The 19,578-nt window shown below is 39.9% G+C and overlaps 1 protein-coding gene across 1 annotated transcript in view; it reads left to right on the plus strand.

Annotated features, from left to right (window-relative positions):
• Window positions 1-8,646: 8,646 nt before the first annotated feature.
• The window catches only part of wdr27 (WD repeat domain 27), a 57,533-nt gene continuing 46,601 nt past the window's right edge, over window positions 8,647-19,578 (plus strand). The window contains exons 1-12 of the mRNA XM_034100167.1: window positions 8,647-8,977; window positions 9,378-9,519; window positions 9,806-9,930; window positions 10,167-10,280; window positions 10,407-10,458; window positions 10,767-10,837; window positions 10,955-11,069; window positions 11,181-11,283; window positions 12,910-13,001; window positions 13,176-13,240; window positions 15,343-15,455; window positions 16,031-16,104. Of these exons, the coding sequence (XP_033956058.1) occupies window positions 8,840-8,977; window positions 9,378-9,519; window positions 9,806-9,930; window positions 10,167-10,280; window positions 10,407-10,458; window positions 10,767-10,837; window positions 10,955-11,069; window positions 11,181-11,283; window positions 12,910-13,001; window positions 13,176-13,240; window positions 15,343-15,455; window positions 16,031-16,104 (1,204 nt within the window). The 5' untranslated portion in view covers window positions 8,647-8,839. The remainder of the gene's footprint in view (window positions 8,978-9,377; window positions 9,520-9,805; window positions 9,931-10,166; window positions 10,281-10,406; window positions 10,459-10,766; window positions 10,838-10,954; window positions 11,070-11,180; window positions 11,284-12,909; window positions 13,002-13,175; window positions 13,241-15,342; window positions 15,456-16,030; window positions 16,105-19,578) is intronic.

The raw sequence follows: 19,578 nt of genomic DNA on the forward strand, positions 1-19,578 counted from the left end.
GAATGCTTTATGCTGAAAAGCATTTCTGAAATGTAATGTGTAAGAAGAAAGTGAAGAATTTAGATTGAAATGATACATGAACACTGGGGGCTTGAATGTGTGATAAGAAAAGAAAGTAAAAAAGCTTGGAAAAGCAGCAGAATATTTGAACTGCAAACTATTGAACTAACTTGATGACGAATGATCTGTCGCCATGGCAACGGTATTTGATGACACCCCATAATACGCTTAGATGTTTTGATGGCTGCATCGTTACCAAACCTGTGACGTTTTGGGCCGTTTGGAGCATTTTCACTGAAGTTATGAGGAAACCTGGCTAAGGTTCTTGAACGCCTAGTGAGTGAACAGGTAAAGGAGTTTTTATGTACAAATGACATCCTGTCCAAGCATCAGTCAGGCTTCAGAATGAAACACAGCACTATCACTGCCACAATGAAAGTGGTGAATGACATTACTAGTATTTTAGATAATAAGCAGAGTTGTGCAGCTCTGTTTATTGACCTTTCCAAAGCATTTGACACCGTTGATCATCGCATCTTAAAGCAGAGGCTACTCAGTATTGGCATATCCAGCCTTGCAGTGGGGGGTGGTTTGTGAACTACCTCTCTGAAAGGTCCCAATGTGTTCATTTTGATGGACTGTCTTCTGAGTGGTTAAACATTTCTAATGGTGTACCACAAGGTTCTGTTTTAGGACCACTTTTATTCTCCATATATATTAACAGCGTAGGTGATAATGTGGATGAAGCTACTTTACATTTTTATGCGGATGATACTGTGATGTATTGTGCAGGTCCCACCATTAAGGAGGCTGTTGTTAAATTACAGGCTGTTTTTAACATTGTTCAGACTCAGTTCTCTGAATTAAAGCTTCTTTTAAATGTGGATAAAACCAAGGTAATGCTCTTTTCTAAAGCAAAAAATACACCAGAGCCTGTTTTAGATATTGTAACTACGCAAGGAACAAAACTTGAAGTTGTTGCCTGTTACAAATACCTTGGTATCTGGCTTGATGATTGTCTCTCTTTTAAACTTCATGTCAATAACCTGCTAAAAAAACTGAGGGTTAGGCTAGGGTTCTTTTTCAGAAAAAAGTCCTGTTTCTCGCTTGAGGCCAGGAAAAGGCTAGTCACTGTGACCTTTTTACCTGTGCTGGACTATGGGGATCTGGTCTATATGAATGCACCTGCCAATTGCCTGGTCAAGTTAGATGCTGCGTATCACAGTGCACTGAGATTTGTGACAAACTGTAAAGCATTAACCCATCACTGTACCCTGTATGCAAGGGCTGGTTTGCTTTCACTAACTGTACGGAGGCTCAGTCACTGGTACATTTTTATATACAAAGCCATGCTAGGGAAACTTCCATCTTATATCTGCTCCCTGATCTCATGGAGAATTGTAAGTGGCTACTGCCTGAGATCGAATGCTGTGGTTTTATTAAATGTGCCAACTGCTAGGACTGTCTTAGGGAAGACAGCTTTTAGATGCGCAGCTCCTCTGTCTTGGAATAGTCTGCAAATTAAATGGAAACTGAACAATCTGGTGCCACTAAATGTTTTTAAAGCTCGGTTGGATGCTACTCAATCGGAAGCTATTGGTACCTGTTTATGTGGATAATTTTGTAAATGATGCTGTATGATGTCCTTTTGTTGTTCTGTTTATGCTTTTATGTTTCATGTGGATCTACTTGAACAGGTCTCCCTTGGAAAAGAGATCAATGATCTCAATGGGATTTTATCTGTATAAATAAAGGTTTGAAATGAAATGAAAATGAACCTGTGTCATAGTGAGCATTGTGCTGCCATGGCAATGGCATTTGAAGACATTTCAAAACTGTCACGTAGATGTCTTCACGGCTGGACTGTTAGCACACGTGAAGTTTGAGCACTTTTTGACCATTTTCATAGGAGTTATAGCAATATCGTGTTTTACGGCGAGGGATGCGTTGCCATGGCAACAGCTTTTGAGGAAAACTCACTAATGGCACATAGACATGTTGAGGGATGGACCATTAACTGTCACCTGAAGTCTGGTGGTGTTTTGACCATTTTCATATCAGTTACAACAACATCGTGTTTTTTGGCGAGGGATGTGTTTCCATGGAAACAGCCTATGGTGAGATCTTAGATTTGGCATAGAGCTGTTGAGGCATGGACCGGTGATATACAAGCGAAGTTTGGGGACGGTCGGACTGTGTCCATTGGAGTTACAGCGATATCGTGTTTCATGGCGAGGGATGCGTTTCCATGGAAACGGCATATGATGACACCCCATCATTGCATAGAGCTGTTGAGGGCCGGACCATTAACCATTATCTGAAGTCTGGTGCTGTTTTAGACCATTTGCATAGGTATCACAACAACATCGTATTTTATGGCGAGGGATGCGTTTCCATGGAAACGGCATATGATGACACCCCATAATTGACGTAGAGCTGTTGAGGGCCGGACCATTAACCATTATCTGAAGTCTGCTGCTCTGAGCATATCAGTTGGAGTTATGACATCATCGTGTTCCATGACACAGGTGTTTATATTTGAGCTGTCCAGAGATCAAAGGTTTCCATGGTGATGTAATCAGTGAGAGGAGAGCATTTTCATTGTTCTGAATGAGAGATAAACCTCTTACATGTGAACGTTTTGTTGCAGAACCGTAACAGATATCGGTGACATTTCAAAGCGTGAAGCATGTCAAGGAACTTGAGCATCTGAAGTGTACTTTGTGTGTACTTTCGGGTTAATAATGTGGCCTTTTTGGCAGATTAACTAAAGGTGTGCGGCTGCTGTGGTGGGGAAAGATGAGGCTGAACTTACAATGGGGTTTAATGGAGACATGTTGAAAGTTTTTGTCACTTCATGCACTCAAGAGGCATTTTGTTTAATTATTTTGCTTAATTTCTTCTTTTTTTCAAGCTACAAGATGTTTTCCTACGTTTCTCATGAAAAATTATGTCTCAGAAATGTAGGGTTTGGGAATTATGGCAGGTTTAAAAGAAAGTATGAAGGCAAAATGAAATCTGTCCTCCACTCTAGCTGTGACATCACGCACTCTAAAATCTGAAGAAGGCCTCTTTACCAAGGTCTGAACAATGTTTAATATCTCTAAAAGTACGAATCAGATTTAAAAGTTGTGTTACACGAATAATAGCAGAAAGATGTGTAACACTTTAAAGTTGGAATGAGGTTTCTGAGTGAAAGTATGAAGGAGCAGTTAGCAGTTGAAGAAGGAGCAGTTAGCAGTTGAAGTTGCATGAAGATTGTTGAAGTCTGAAGAGTTTCTCCATTGACTTCCATGTTAAAAATGTGATGAATTATGGGATGTATCTCTGGAATTATGACTATAAGTTATGAATGATAAAAGTAATAGCCATCGATTCCCGACCGAGCTGAACGTTTTGATGTTCGAACAGAGTTTCTGCGATGTTCAATGTGGGAGAAGAAGAGGCGCAAAATAACCCGGCGGAATAATAAAGAATTTTGTGCGTAGCATAACAGATAGTTGGAATGCTGTGTCAGCATTCCCACTATATAATGAGGACCACAGCATCCGCCATGGTGATGCTGGAGATCTAGTCTCAACCTGTTCGATACAGCTTAATCTGACTTTGCTCCCTGTCTTATTTTGCCTCCCTTGTACAAAAATGGAGGAGTCTTTCACAATACCTTCACATGTTTGACACTTATGGCGCGTTTCCACTGCAGCGGGTAGCTCGCTTTAAGGCAAGGCAAGGCAAGTTTATTTATATAGCACTTCAACACAAGGCAATTCAAAGTGCTTTACAAAAAATGAAAGACATTAAGAAAATGGCCTTTAAAATCAGTCATTAAAAAGAAAAGCTAATAAAATAAATATTAAAAGAAAGAATACATGGATAAAAGTTACAGTGCAGTCTAAGATATGAATAGTTCAATTAAACATTAAAAGAAAAAGTACATGGATAAAAGTTACAGTGCAGTCTAAGATATGAATAGTTCAATTAAAAGCAGCGACAAAAAGAAAAGTCTTCAGCCTGGATTTAAAAGTAGTCAGAGTTGCAGCGGACCTGCAGGTTTCTGGGAGTTTGTTCCAGATTATTGGAGCATAATAACTGAACGCTGCTTTACCATGTTTAGTTCTGACTCTGGGGACAGAAAACTGACCAGTCCCTGAAGACCTGAGAGATCTGGATGGTTCATAATTTAGCAGGAGGTCAGAAATGTATTTTGGGCCTAAACCATTCAGTGCTTTATAAACCAGCAGCAGTATTTTGAAATCTATTCTTTGACACACAGGAAGCCAGTGTAAAGACTTCAGAACAGGAGTGATGTGATCCACTTTCTTAGTGTTAGTGAGGACTCGAGCAGCGGCGTTCTGAATCAGCTGCAGCTTCCTAATAGATCTTTTAGTGAGACCTGTGAAGACACCATTGCAGTAGTCGAGTCTACTGAAGATAAAAGCATGGACAAGTTTTTCCAAATCCTGCTGTGACATTAGTCTTTTAATCCATATATTCTTCAGGTAGGCTGATTTAGTAACTGTTTATTGTGACTGTTGAAACTCAGGTCAGAGTCCATGACTACACCTAGATTTCTGGCTTTATCTGTTGTTTTGAACATTGCAGACTGAAGCTCAGCGCTAACTTTTATACGTTCTGACTTGGCTCCAAAAACCATTACCTCAGTTTTATTTTTGTTTAATTGTAGAAAGTTCTGACACATCCAGTCATTGATTTGTTCAATGCACTTACTCAGTGTTTGAATTGGAGCATAGTCTCCTGGTGAAATTGTTACGTACATTTGTGTGTCATCTGCATAGCTATGGTAACTTATTTTGTTGTTTTTCATTATCTGAGCCAGTGGTAGCATGTAGATGTTAAAGAGAAGAGGCCCCAAGATGGAGCCTTGAGGAACCCCACATGTCATATTTGTCAACTCAGATGTATATTTACCTATAGAAACAAAGTTGTTTCTGTCCTTTAGGTAGGATTCAAACCAATTTAGAACTGTTTCCGAAAGTCCCACCCAGTTTTCCAGTCGGTCTAGTAATATGCTGTGGTCAACAGTGTCAAACGCAGCACTGAGATCTAATAATACTAACACTGAAGTTCTGCCACTGTCTGTGTTTAAGTGGATGTCATTAAAGACCTTTACAAGAGCAGTCTCAGTGATGTGGTTTGGACGAAAGCCTGACTGGAACACATCGAAACAGTTATTTAAATGCAAGAAATTACTCAACTGTTGAAAAACAACTTTTTTAATGATTTTACCTAGAAATGGCAGGTTTGATATGGGTCTGTAATTGTTCATTACTGAAGCATCTAGATTATTCTTTTTTAAGAGCGGTTTAATGACTACAGTTTTCAGGGCCTGTGGGAAAATACCTGAGTGAAGAGATTTGTTTACTATATGAAGTAGATCTGAGGCCATGCAAGGCAAAACATCTTTGAAAAATCCTGTTGGAATAATATCAAGGCAGCAGGAGGAGGATTTCAGAAGTTGTATAATATCCTCTAGGTTTTTATCATTAATCTGATGGAATTGTGTCATGATGTTTGAATTGATGTTAAGTGGACACAGAGACAACACATTTGCTGTTCCTGATGCAGAGGCACTGACTGCTTGTCTGATTTTTGTCAGGGAAAAAGGAGGCAGAATCATTGCACGCCCTGGTGGATAGAAATTCAGAGGCTACTGACACTGGGGGGTTAGTTAGGCTGCGGCCACACGAGGACGAAAACGGCTAAACGCATAGGATTAACGCAAACGCAATCGCAAACAAGCTTCCGTCCACACGCAATAGTTATCCGGATAGTGTCTGTCCACACGAGACCACTCCGTTTAGCTCCAACCGCTGGAGAAGCTGCAGTACATATGCAGGAGCCTGTACGTGGCGCTGTAACTTCCTCCACAAAAGCAGCGAAGAAGCATGGTTGTCATGGTTGCCCTTCTGTTTATTCTCCGCGGTGGGGGCCGAGGGAACCGGGCAGAGTTTTTCGCCAGTCAACGTGTATTAAAGTTTAAATCTTCCGGACAAATTTATAAAAGTGCCGGTCAAAGGTCTTCTTTGTTATTTATTGAGCTTTAAAACAAATGAATAACGACTCTATATAATATAATAATAAAATACATGGAGCCTCTCTTTTTCCTCCTTCTCTTCGGACAGCGTCAGTGTCTCTCATGCAGCAGCTGATCCAGTAATCAGTGACCCGGCCGACAGTAAAAAATAAACATATTTATAACTAGTTTAGGTAGTTTGAGAGGTAATTAAAATAGCTAAGGGTGATGATCTGACTTGAAGTGTGTGTTTTGCTGCAGCGGGAGGAGCTGCAGGTGAGCAGAGCTGCGTGTCTCCGTCCTGTCAGATTAGACTTCACTCGCGTTTAGGTCCATATCGAGAGAAAGATAAATAATCTGAATTCAGGGTGCAGTTTACTTTGACGCGGGGGTGAGCAGCAGAGGTGGGGAGAGGCGGGGCTATTGCCTCATTATTGCTGTAGATGTTGCACAAACAACTGTAGCATGGTCAATAGCGTCCGGAGCACGATAGCAACTCTGCGATCCGCCATTGTTGTTGTTGTTGGTGGCGAAACACTTCAGCAATGGCGCGGGGTAAACGGAGGTGAGCAGAAGAGGTGGGGAGAGGCGGGGCTATTGCGCAATCACTATCAGTGATCTGAAAATGTTCGGATAGGGCGCACACACGGAGCCGTTTGACCCCCCAGAGAGTTGCGTATGCCTTTCTATCCACCTTGGGACCCGTTATCGTTTCCTCAGTCGTTTAGTGCTGTATTCGGTCGTCCTCGTGTGGCCGAACGGTCTATATGACACTAAACAGTAACGCAAACGACCGAATTCGTCCTCGTGTGGCCGCAGCCTTAGTCTGTCGACAGAAGCAAACAAGGCACGTGCGTTGTTTTTGGTAATGATGTCAGAGAAGAACGATTGTCGTGCGTTTTTCAATTCCAAATTATAAAGGCCAAGTCTCTCTTTATAGATTTCAAAGTGTTCCTGAAGGTTTGTTTTTCGCCACCTGCGTTCAGCTTTTCGACATTCTCTTTTTTCTGTTTTCACGGTCAAGCGTGCCGAGCCGTGCGGGGCCCGTTTTTGGTTGCGTTTCCACTTGGCCTAGTTTTGGCTCGGGGCTACTTTTTCACCTTTTTTCTGGCCCGACAAAATCGTGGTTCTAGGGCCAGGAACAACCAGGCTGAGTCGGGCTGAGTATGCTAAACTAGAGAGAGAATAGCTGGCAAGGGGGCTACAACTACTACATATTTGACCGTGATTTAATTGTAATACACGTAGTAAAAACCATTAATTAATGCTTTGACAAGTCTGCAGACAGACGGCAGGCGAAAAACCCTTTTAAAATGCGTGCTTTCTAAATGGAGCTTGGCTAAGCTAACGTTATATATGCTCCGACCGTCCACACTCACAACAACGGCCTATACAGACATAAATAAACCAGCGACTGTATTCGCCATGACACAGGCAGTCTGTGGTTTGTACTTGTTTAACTTTTGTCTAGTTTCCGAACAGATATGAAGAGCTGTGAGCTCTGAGTCCTAAGAGCTAACGGCTGTGTTGTTTTTTGGGGCGCTCATTGAAGATGACGTCACGGCTCCGCCTACACTGCGTTACTATGGTAACTACCCCAGTTCCTAAACTGTAATGGAAGCGCAGCATTAAAGTGATCCGGGCCTAATAAGGCCTAACCAAAACCTGCAGTGGAAACGCGCCATTAAAGACGTGAGAAGAGATTACAACCATTCTTCATTGCTGAAAGTTGCATCAGTGTAGCATATGAGCCCTCTCCCTTTTCTAGTCATAAGATCCAGTGGAATATTTCCCAGCTGCTGAGTTTGGAGGGGGCTCTGCCAATTTTGCATATCCCTTTCTGATGAGTGTGTTGGTTAATCTGGCTAGGCATTGCAACACTTCCCAGCTTTCATTTTGACAAAGAACATAAAGCTCCAAGTTAGTTATAGCAGGTAGCCTACTTTGGGTTGCTTGAGAATTAATTTAGGTTTACAAAATTAAACACCTGAACATATTGAGGAAATTACCCCAGCACCAAGAGAGGAAGGAGAATACTGTCAGACATTATATGTTGTATGTGCTCCATTTGCAACCACCACCAAACAAGACAGTCTCCAAGGAAAAGGAAGAATGGACAGGTTTAACCTATTCAGTGTGGGGATTTCCAAAAGTAAAACATGTATTGTTGTTTTTAATCTCATCCATTCATTGATTTGCAAGTTGTGATTTAATTAATTAGAAGTATACACTTTTTTTTATTTGTATATTGTGTTAAAATATAGCATACTACTTTACAACATGTCTTGAAGCAGGGCCTGTCAGTACTTCCTAAGACTAAAGGTGAGCAGTGATCGCCATCTTGTGGTCAAACGAAGAGGTACAAAAAGAAAGCAACCATGAATGTGTTAAAAAATATATATTTAAAGAAGATACATTTAATGGTAACGCACAGTAACGTGTAGCGTTAAAAAACGGAAGCGTGGACGTTACATATTTAAGGTATATAACACATGATTGGCAATGCAAATTTGAATTACTTATGTTGTTTTAACTTGTGTGAATCGTTTATTTGTAGGCGTAGGCTGCTGTTAACGGAAGTTGATGACGTGTCGGTGTCCTAGCAACCTGCGAAACATGTCCACCTACAACTTTTGTGTAGAATGAACTACATCTCTTCCTTAAACATTAACTCATTTCAATGTCACTGTTGGTGAAGGAAAAGTACCTGTATTACGGCATGACTCCTCGGTTACTTTTAACGGGAATTAATTAGCGTTGTCTGCTGGCGCGGCACTCCACCAGAGTTTCCTGACAGGAGCAAAGATGGTGACTGAAATGCTCAGTTTACCTTGTGATAGACTTCTGTCACACCGACAGCTAGCATGTTGTCACACTTATTGTGGTATACCACTGGAGGGCAAGAACATGTTAATTTACAGTAACATGGATAAAGATAACAAGGTTTGTATTTATGTACACTTTTTAAGAATTACATTGGCTAGGTAGCTAACGTTAGTTAACATGACTGCAAGTGCAAGCCCCAGGATAGCTAGTTTATGTTTAAGTCCTCATGTGTAGGTGTATTTGAATAGGGTATGTTTTTTAATATGAAATAGCCTGTTTTTCAACATTCTGTACATATAAAACACCATCATGTTGACAATTAAACAAAAGTTAATACAATGTCGGCCTGTCTAATTAAAACATTTGCCTCACTAAGGTAAGACTAAATTATATCTGACATGGATACATATTTTATATTGCTTTTAATAGATGGAGAATGACAAGATTGATCACCACAGAGCCACACATAACTTATTATACTACATTGCATATTTTACCAGAGTCTGTTTGTCCACAGCCCCTGCTGCTAACAGGCCACCATGGTGAGATCAGTGCCATGACCTTTGGGAAACTAAGTGGACCTGTTCTCCTTTGTTCTGCCTCTCCTGACTATATCATTGTCTGGGATATTGAACTGTGCCACAGGAGAACACAGGAGGGTGAGGAAATATGTATATGGTAGTGCAAAACATAGTTGTAGTTAACTACATATTTTTTCTCCCAACCCTCATTATATTGCCCTACCAGTTTAGTTCCCTAATTAGTTACAAGTCAACCCTGTGGCACAAATCATATGATATCATCTACTGTGAGTATGATCATTTTCCTGAGTGAAACTCTTAAGAAGCCTGCCATCTAGTGAAACATATCCAGATAGCCCACTGATGTCTACTATGGTCCTGTAGGTAATTTGCTTTGCTTATACACAGACTCATTTGTTTGCAGGTAAAGTTGCTGCTGGAACAGTTATTGGGACTTTACTGGGAGAAGTCGTCCATCTTTCATTCTGTTTCTCTGATGAACGAGTGGCTGCATGCTCGGGATCAACTTTGTATATTCTCAGCTCAAAGGTACAAAATAATGTTACTTTTCAGTATTCCTTTGTGCACATAAATCCTCACTGAATGTATATGGCCTATGGGTTTGTTCCATATGTTACTTTCTATATCTCACATGGATTACAAATACTGCTCTTTCTTTTACTTCTCTATGTTATACGTCACACACATCTAAAATATGTGTCATATTGTTTATTTGCTGTAGCCATCACTCTAATCGAAATTGTTATTGTTATTTTTCACATCAGAGACAGGAAGTCATTTTTACCTTTACCAACCACCTGGGACCGTTGACGTCAGCAGAGTTCTGTCCCTGGAATAAAAACATTCTTGTCACAACTTCAGAGGATCGCACTTTTAAGGTACTGCAAAAAATATTTACTAATGATAGTAAGTAAGTAACATAATAAATATCCCACTTTTACATTCATTTATATCAACTGTTACCCAAACTGTAATAGTTATTAATAGAAAGTGTCTCTTTGCAGGTGTTGGATTTAAAAACTGAAGCTGTTTGCTACCAGTCTTTTGTGCTTTCAGGTATGATATTTACTCTTAAAAATCTTGTAAAAAAACGTACACACCTTTATTCACTTTGTACAGTAAAGGTGGTTTTATCACATATATTAGTGGGATCTATTTAAAATCAGGAATTGTTATTATATATCCATATAATAAATATCAAATTATAGGTGTCAAAGCTAATCATTAAGCATTTAACTATTTATGTTTAATGGAATGCTACAGTAAGTATCGTGGTAGCTGTAGAGGAGTCAGGACAATGCTTTATTATTAATAATATAATATTTACTACCAACCTACCCAAAGCAAATTCTTCAATTCTTAAGGCTCTCCCCTACTCAGTGTTTTCTTCTTGGAGGAGAACAGGCACCTTATCACAGGCTCAACTGATGGACAGGTGAGTGACTGAGGCACACAGTCCTTAACAGCTCACACTCACTATCTGACTCAGTCTGTGCTATCAGATGACGACATTCCACTAGCTGCGTAACAAACCTGTTCCTGTTTGGTTTAGCTGTGGTGCTTTTCTATCACCGATGACCACAAGTGTCACCTGGTGTCCAAAATGGACCTTCAGAAGATGGAAAAAAGACATCTACAGCACCAAGGCACTGTCAGCGACCCAGCAGGTGATGTCTTGTACTGGCTTTGTGAGGAAATGTATTTTCATAAATCATTTCTTTATTTTCAGCTATATGACTATTTTACATATTTTGACTGTTTTTGATATTTTCTTCTAGGGTTCTCAGAACAGTTAGCTGAAGATAAAGTGGATACTTCAAAACCTGTTCTCAAAATGGCTACATGCAGCTCATTAATTGATACGAATAATGAGCATAAAAAGTAAGTTAATCCTATTATAGACAGTGCTAAATGTTAGGAGTTATATGATTGCTTGGTATGGTTTGACACAAGAGACTTCTGATGTTGTTGAGCTGGGGTAACTGCAACATTGATTAAATCCTTTAATGTTTTCCAAGTCCCAGAAGCAATTTCTTTGAATTTTGAGACCTAGATAAGTACTGACAAGAAGGATAGATGCATAGATAGATTTCATAGTTTCACAATAGAGGCCGATCTAATTCTCAAGTGCTATAAAATGATAAATAGTTTTGAAATGTGACTTTACCACAGTGAAGAGCTGCTTTGCTTCATTTGTGACAAGGAATCTTAATGTTGAAACAAGACTTGATACTGTCAACACTGTGGCCATCCTCAAGGGCTTCATTCATATTTCCACTAGGTAAAAGTTGTAGCTGATCCAGGAAAATATTACACGGGCAATTCAAAAACAGTTGTCATGAAAAAAACAACAAATAGCTACATTTTTCTTCCGGTAACACTGCATAGCTTTCTGAAAAGCCTGCACCAAAATGCAACATCTTCACGGCTACTTGCGGCACGTGTCCACGCAGTCGCTTCAAACGTCACAGGAAACTTCACACATCACAGGAAACTTTGCAGGCTGGTAGCATAAACTGCTTCAGGCTGTTAAAACATTTGATGTTATGACAGGAAGCAGGCACTTAAAATGCCCCAGCATAACTCTCTGTGTATTTTGTGGACCAATGGAAATTAAATGGATGTTGATTCCTTATTTTTCTAAGCAAAGCATATGATCTTGGAGCAGTATCTTCATCATCTTAACTCAGGACCTCTAATAGACGCTCCAGTTCATCAACCGCACGATGTCTGTCTGCAACCACGGTTTTACTGGACTCCATTTGATGGGCTTTAACAAATAGGTCTTTCTTTGCTCAGGTGTATGGTTTGCAGCTGGAAAAGTTTCTGGTTTCACATCCAGTGGAAGCTGACTTTTCTACTGTTAAAATACAGTATTGGTGAATAAGAGTGCTATATAAATATGGTTCTGGGGCTTCAAATTAGCTATTGTTTTTCTAAGACTTTTATAATACCAATGTAAGTATGTTAAAGTCAGTATATGTAGGATTTAAACATTAAGACTTTATGCCCCCCAGTAGAGAATAAAACATATAAAAAAAACATTGTGGCTAACAGCAGTAAACCTTAATCTACGAAACTAACAAAACAATTTTTGTGCAATTATCACATAAACCTCCACACGCAATGGTCTCCATCCTGCACTGAAGCCCACGCTCAGCATGAATATAATGATGCACTAAAATATAAAATCTGTCCCACAATGTTATAGCCTCAGCATGAGTCTCAGTGCAGGAAGTGGATGAAAAGGATCCTTCAGACTCAGCTCGAAAACCTTTACTCTGTGGCAGTATTTTCCATCTTTCTGGGTGTACATAGTTTAGACTACGCAAAGTCAATGGAAACTTGAATAAAAGCCGATAGTCCTATGGTGTGCATGCCATGCCCCTCCATCACATCAGTATGTTTTTCTTTAGTATGTGGTTACATTGTCTTTCCCCAAATGATCTGGAAAAAAGGGAAATCCTGTAACAGTGTTTCCATACTTTTCTGTGTGGGCCCCTGCAGGGACAACAGCTGGTTATGTATTGGAAGCTCCGACGGCCTGTATGTGGTGGAGCTGGCTACCTCAGAACTCCTAACAGCATTTTATTTCAAGGGTAGGCTGCTGGTGGTGAAAATTGCTACTGTACTCTGTAATTTGTTTAAGCACTAATGTTCAACCAGTGCACCATTACACTACAATAGGAGACATTGTATACAATTCTTTCTTTTGAGAAAGGTTTCAAACACCTAAGGGAATTCACTAACAACCCCACGAACGATTTGTCTAGATTACCCCATCTTGAGCATCTCAATGGCTGGGTCGTGGTCAATCTCTCCAGGCTGGAATGACTCTGTGAGTAATTACGGTAATATCTTTATGAAACCACATTGAGACATTGCGCTGTTATCCTTTCAACTGTAACAATAACTAAACTGTCCTTTAAAAGATGCTTGTACTAAGTAACCCTTATCAGATCTTTGTCACGAAAGTATTCCTTAGTCAGACCACATGCTGAGGATTATGCAGGCCTGGCTGCTATTGTCAGTTCTGCTAAAAGTTGTTAATATCTGATGATAAAAGTCACACAAAAATGAAAAGTTAACTACTGAATTATAAATTTATAATATACAGTAATACTTAAATCAGTTCATGTTCAGGGTCTGGATCTACAGTGGGGCAAAACAGTATTTAGTCAGCCACCAATTGTGCAAGTTCTCTCACTTAAAAAGATGAGAGAGGCCTGTCATTTTCATCATAGGTATATCTCAACTATGAGAGACAAAATGAGGGGAAAAAATCCAGAAAATCACATTGTCTGATTTTTAAAGAATTTATTTGCAAATTATGGTGGAAAATAAGTATTTGGTCAATAACAAAAGTTCATCTCAATACTTTGTTATATACCCTTTGTTGGCAATGACAGAGGTCAAACGTTTTCTGTAAGTCTTCACAAGGTTTTCACACACTGTTGCTGGTATTTTGGCCCATTCCTCCATGCAGATCTCTAGAGCAGTGATGTTTTGGGGCTGTCGCTGGGCAACACGGACTTTCAACTCCCTCCAAAGATTTTCTATGGGGTTGAGATCTGGAGACTGGCTAGGCCACTCCAGGACCTTGAAATACTTCTTACGAAGCCACTCCTTCGTTGCCCGGGCGGTGTGTTTGGGATCATTGTCATGCTGAAAGACCCAGCCACGTTTCATCTTCAATGCCCTTGCTGATGGAAGGAGGTTGTCACTCAAAATCTCACGATACATGGCCCCATTCATTCTTTCCTTTACACGGATCAGTCGTCCTGGTCCCTTTGCAGAAAAACAGCCCCAAAGCATGATGTTTCCACCCCCATGTTTCACAGTAGGTATGGTGTTCTTTGGATGCAACTCAGCATTCTTTCTCCTCCAAACACATCTAGTTGAGTTTTTACCAAAAAGTTCTATTTTGGTTTCATTTGACCATATGACATTCTCCCAATCCTCTTCTGGATCATCTAAATGCTCTCTAGCAAACTTCAGACGGGCCTGCCCTGGACATGTACTGGCTTAAGCAGGGGGACACGTCTGGCACTGCAGGATTTGAGTCCCTGGCGGCGTAGTGTGTTACTGATGGTAGCCTTTGTTACTTTGGTCCCAGCTCTCTGCAGGTCATTGACTAGGTCCCTCCGTATGGTTCTGGGATTTTTGCTCACCGTTCTTGTGATCATTTTGACCCCACGGGGTGAGATCTTGCGTGGAGCCCCAGATCCAGGGAGATTATCAGTGGTCTTGTATGTCTTCCATTTTCTAATAATTGCTCTCACAGTTGATTTCTTCACACCAAGCTGCTTACCTATTGCAGATGCAGTCTTCCCAGCCTGGTGCAGGTCTACAATTTTGTTTCTGGTGTCCTTTGACAGCTCTTTGGTCTTGGCCATAGTGGAGTTTGGAGTGTGACTGTTTGAGGTTGTGGACAGGTGTCTTTTATACTGATAACGAGTTCAAACAGGTGCCATTAATACAGTTAACAAGTGGAGGACAGATGAGGCTCTTAAAGAAGAAGTTACAGGTCTGTGAGAGCCAGAAATCTTGTTTGTTTGTAGGTGACCAAATACTTATTTTACCGAGGAATTTACCAATTAATTCATTAAAAATCCTACAATGTGAGTTCCTGGATTATTTCCTCCCATTCTGTCTCTCATAGTTGAAGTGTACCTAGGATGAAAATTACAGGCCTCTCTCATCTTTTTAAGTGGGAGAACTTGCACAATTGGTGGCTGACTAAATACTTTTTTGCCCCACTGTATGTGGAGTTTTTCGTTTTGATTGACTTTTGAAAAAAGTTTTGAGATGCTCCTCTTCTCATTCCTTACACTTTATTTCCACAATCCGTTCTTGAATAATGTGGAATATACTTTTTTGAAACAGGTATGGAGTGATGCTGTTTGTTACTAATTGATTTCTGAATTCCTTGTCACACAGATGGTGTTTTTAGTGAGCTCTATGTTCACTCCATGTGTGGCCCTGTTGGAGTTACGTCTGTGTGTCCTAAGGAGCATCTTGGCTTGTGGTGAAGGCTTTTCGGTGTTCCCGAGGTAAGCTCGGAGTCAAAGGCAAATATTTGGTTATGCATTGGTTTTAATAAAGCTGCTTAAATCCAAAATATCATACTCATTACTCTCACCATAACATCGTGTAAAAAATGCCAAAAAAATGAAATTGTCCTCTGGGGAAGGAATGAAATCCACATTGGAATTACCTGTACCTCCAAAAATCTAGCAGGACCAATAAAGACTTATCATTTCATTAACGTTATTTGTTTTTGTGCTTTTACAAATATGCAATTTATCTGCCAAATAACAATTAGCAAAAACAGTGCAGTTGTAGACTTTTGTTGCTTTCTCTCAGACACTGGCCACCAGCAATATAATATATACGTGTGGTCAATTTATTTTTTAATTGGCCTCATGCCTGTGACTCCTTGTGACTCTGACATTTCCACATTAACTTGGCATATTATAACTATTCTTGCCATCTGGTTTCTCATGAGTCAACAATATCAGGGTACTGATAATTAGAAGGGCTAATAATCCACAACGCTGGAAAATGCTATGCTCCTTCTTTTCCAGTAACTCTTTCCCCCCATTTCACCACCCTCCCTTGTTTTCAGCTCTCCTCTAGTGCTTGAATCTCCTCTGAGTGCCGAGTTTAAGAGGAAGGAGCCCGAGCATCCTAAAAAGAAAGGTCAGCATCTGAACACTCACTCCCTCTTACTCAAGCTCATGCACATCAAATAAACAGGAGCAACTGCTGTTTGATGACTGTGTTTTTAAAGTATGACCCATTTTATAGTTCACCCCATGTCTGGCTCGTCTGTTTTTGATTGGACACAGACACTTCTCTTAAATTGTACTTATTGTAGGTTTATAGAAAGCCTGTGTGGCTATTACAAGAGCAACTGAGAACCTCCTCATTATCTGTAAATATAGAGGATGGAAAATATGCCCTTCTTTGCATTATGAGGATTGTTGATGTGGCATTCTTAAAAACATTCCCTTCTGTTATTATTTGCCACATAGGCAGTACTTAAAAACAGGGAGAGTACACCACATTTAGACTGACACATTCTCATTAATTAGCTCATGTACGGTTGCTTCTTGCAGTCGTGGATTCCGAGGTAAAGTGAGCCTATTTGTGGTTCTTTGGTGTGTCATTAGGATCTGGCAGCTTGAAACTCTCCTGCAGGAGACACACAGTGCAGTATACTGTGGTTAGCATGTTGCTATTACAGAGAGTTACTACTGAGAAAGCCAGTATTAGCAAGGCTCCCCACTGCTGGAGTGAAGGGAGCTGCCACTGCTATGTAGGTGATCTTCAGGGACTCCATAGGTGCTGTTCGACTGCACTGTCAGACCCAACACCTACAAGCATCTAAGGAGCAGTAAACCCACCATGCTTCCCCCACGCATACATTTGTAAGGATATGTGCAGAACTGTATGAAAATTACATCTTAAACCTCTGAGATTCCTGGAAAGGAAATAGTCTTTCCAATTGTACATCTGGTGCAGAGGGCTGTGAGAGCACGTTAGAAATCTGTTGTCACATCACACTGCCTGCCACGTTACATAATCATGAAATGAACTAGGACTTTTATGAGATGATGATAATCAGCTGCCACTATTCTTTGCATGATGTCACTTGTCTGAAGTGCAATGCCTGAGTCTTTGCCTGGATGAAGTTGTTTTGAAGTTAGGGTTATCAGGGGACTACTATAACAGCAGTTGGAGTTGAATAGCATCAATTACATGTTCTGAACTGAATGTCTGTTATTTCCCTAAACAAAGTGATTACATCAGTAATAACAGTAAAAGTTAAATTATACAGATGAAATTGATTTAGGTGTTTTTCATTTGTCTTTAGATGTCAGTACATTTTTAAAAGGAAAGATTGGCTTTATGTAATCCCCAGCGATATCAGTTGAATGACTGCTGCAACACATACGCCCTAGATCAGTAACATCAATGTCTTCTTAAGAGCTAGAGAGGGTTAGAGTAAGATGGGAAAAACAATAAGTGACACACAGTGGTGGAAGAAGTACTCAGATCTTTTACTTAATTAAAAGCAGAAATACAAAATTGTAAAAGTTTTGATACAAGTGAAAGTCCTGCATTCAAAATCTTACTTAAAGGTAGGTAAGTTTGAGAAACCGGCTCGAGATACACTTTTTGTTATATTCCATGGAATGCTCTTAACATCCAATAGCAATGAAAATCTTAAGTGCTTTGACAAAAAATCCATACAAAAATGTTCATCTGTGGAAGCCGTAGTACTGTAAAAAGCATGACCAATCATTCCTACCTGCCTGTCAGCCTTCCATCTGTGCACAAACTTATCTCGTGCCCTCATTGCTCATGTGTGCGTTCGTGTGTGTTGGAGGAGGGGCTCTGTAAGGAAGTAGCAGATTTCTTCCGGCTGTGTATTTTCAAATTCTAGCGCACTCGAGCTGGTTTCTCCAAAATTACCTACCCTACCTTTAAGTAAAAATACTAAGTATTGGCATTACAATATACATCAAGTACTAAGAGTTTACGTACTTGTACTGTGTAATGACACAATGATGAATCGTATACATTTAATTACTGGGCTATGATTATTGATGCATTAATGTGGTCATCACAGCTTGTAAATTTAAAGCTAATTTGAAATGCTCTATATAATGTTTCTGGATATTTTAACCAAAATAATTATATATTTATATGTCATCATTAGTTTAATGATTGATTTACATTTTCTATAAGCTAATACTCATAATCTATAGAGTAACTAAAGTTGTCAAATAAATGTAGTAAAGAGTACAACATTGCCTTACAACATGTAGCCGAGTAGAAATATAAGGTAGCACACACAACAAATACTCAGGTTAGGTAAAGGTACCTCATAATTGTACTTAAGTACAGTACTTGAGTAAATGTATTTCGCTTGTATCCACCACTGGTGACACATGAGGAATTGTTAGGTTTTGACTGCTCTAGTTTAAAGGAAATGGTTTCATGCTGCTAGCCATTTATGCCATGTGTCAGTGCTTTGCAGAAACTACTGTACAGAGTACCTTTTGTTTAGTGATTCTATTTCATGTCTAGCTCTTTGTTGACGTTTGATATTGTGGTTAGTTCACATAGCTACATGTAGTAGTTCTTTGCCCTCTTTGTACATTTCCCCACAGTATGCTACACACATGTTCCACATGGAGAGCATATTATTCAGGTGCTACATGATTTCCATTGCTGTGAGCCCCTTGGTTTGCCTCCATATTAGTAGATGCTGTCAGTCTTCAGTTACCGAGCCTCAGATACCTTCCTACTTCAGCTCTTGTGCTTCCTCCTACCGTGTGACCCACTTTTCACTGGTCAGTTAGGCCATAACTCATACCAAAGTCTCTGGTTACATTCAAAGCAACATTGCAGAGACACATATACCTTCTCTGGTTTATACATTTTTAGAAGCTTGAATTATTTCTCTTTCTTTTTCTTGGGTCACAGTCAACAGCTGACTCAGCAGGAGGTCTGCGTTTTTCCCATCTCCTGTTCTCTGACTGAGAACAAGAGTTAGTGGTTTATTTTAGTAAACTCCGGGCTGGCTGAACCTTGTCCCTTTTTTAATGCAGACAACACAAACCGTAAAACAAATTGTTTTTACTTCTTAAAATCACAGAAACTGAAGAAAGGATGTATTTTAAACATAACCAAATACAGCTGATATACACTTATCGTACCATTGCTCATGTGCTGCTCTTTTAGCTGTTGCATCAGAGGTTAAACATCCTCATATTAGAATAATGAATTTAAATATTATGAAACCTTTTTTCCGTTGTTTGACAGTTTCTGACAGTTTAGGCTGAGCTAAGTCTTACATAATGAGTGCTGTAAAAGGAGCACACAGGCAACCGCTGTGATTTTACGCAGGTATGACTCTACTTGGAAATGTGTCTGAAACCCTTGCTTTCCTTCAAATAGCTTCTAGTGTAAAGTCAGCGTAAAGTATGATATTTTTACTGCCCCATAAATCTAAATGGCCATTATATATCAACAGGGGGTTAATCGGGCTGTTGAGCAATGCCAAGGGACTGTGTTGCCAGGTAATTAGATTTATGGACTAAAATGTCCTGATTGTAATCTGTTCTGGGTCAAAAACACACCATATTATCGGCAATAGAAAAT

This window comes from Pseudochaenichthys georgianus, chromosome 15, assembly GCF_902827115.2.
Source record: "Pseudochaenichthys georgianus chromosome 15, fPseGeo1.2, whole genome shotgun sequence".
Taxonomy (NCBI): Eukaryota; Metazoa; Chordata; class Actinopteri; order Perciformes; family Channichthyidae; genus Pseudochaenichthys; species Pseudochaenichthys georgianus.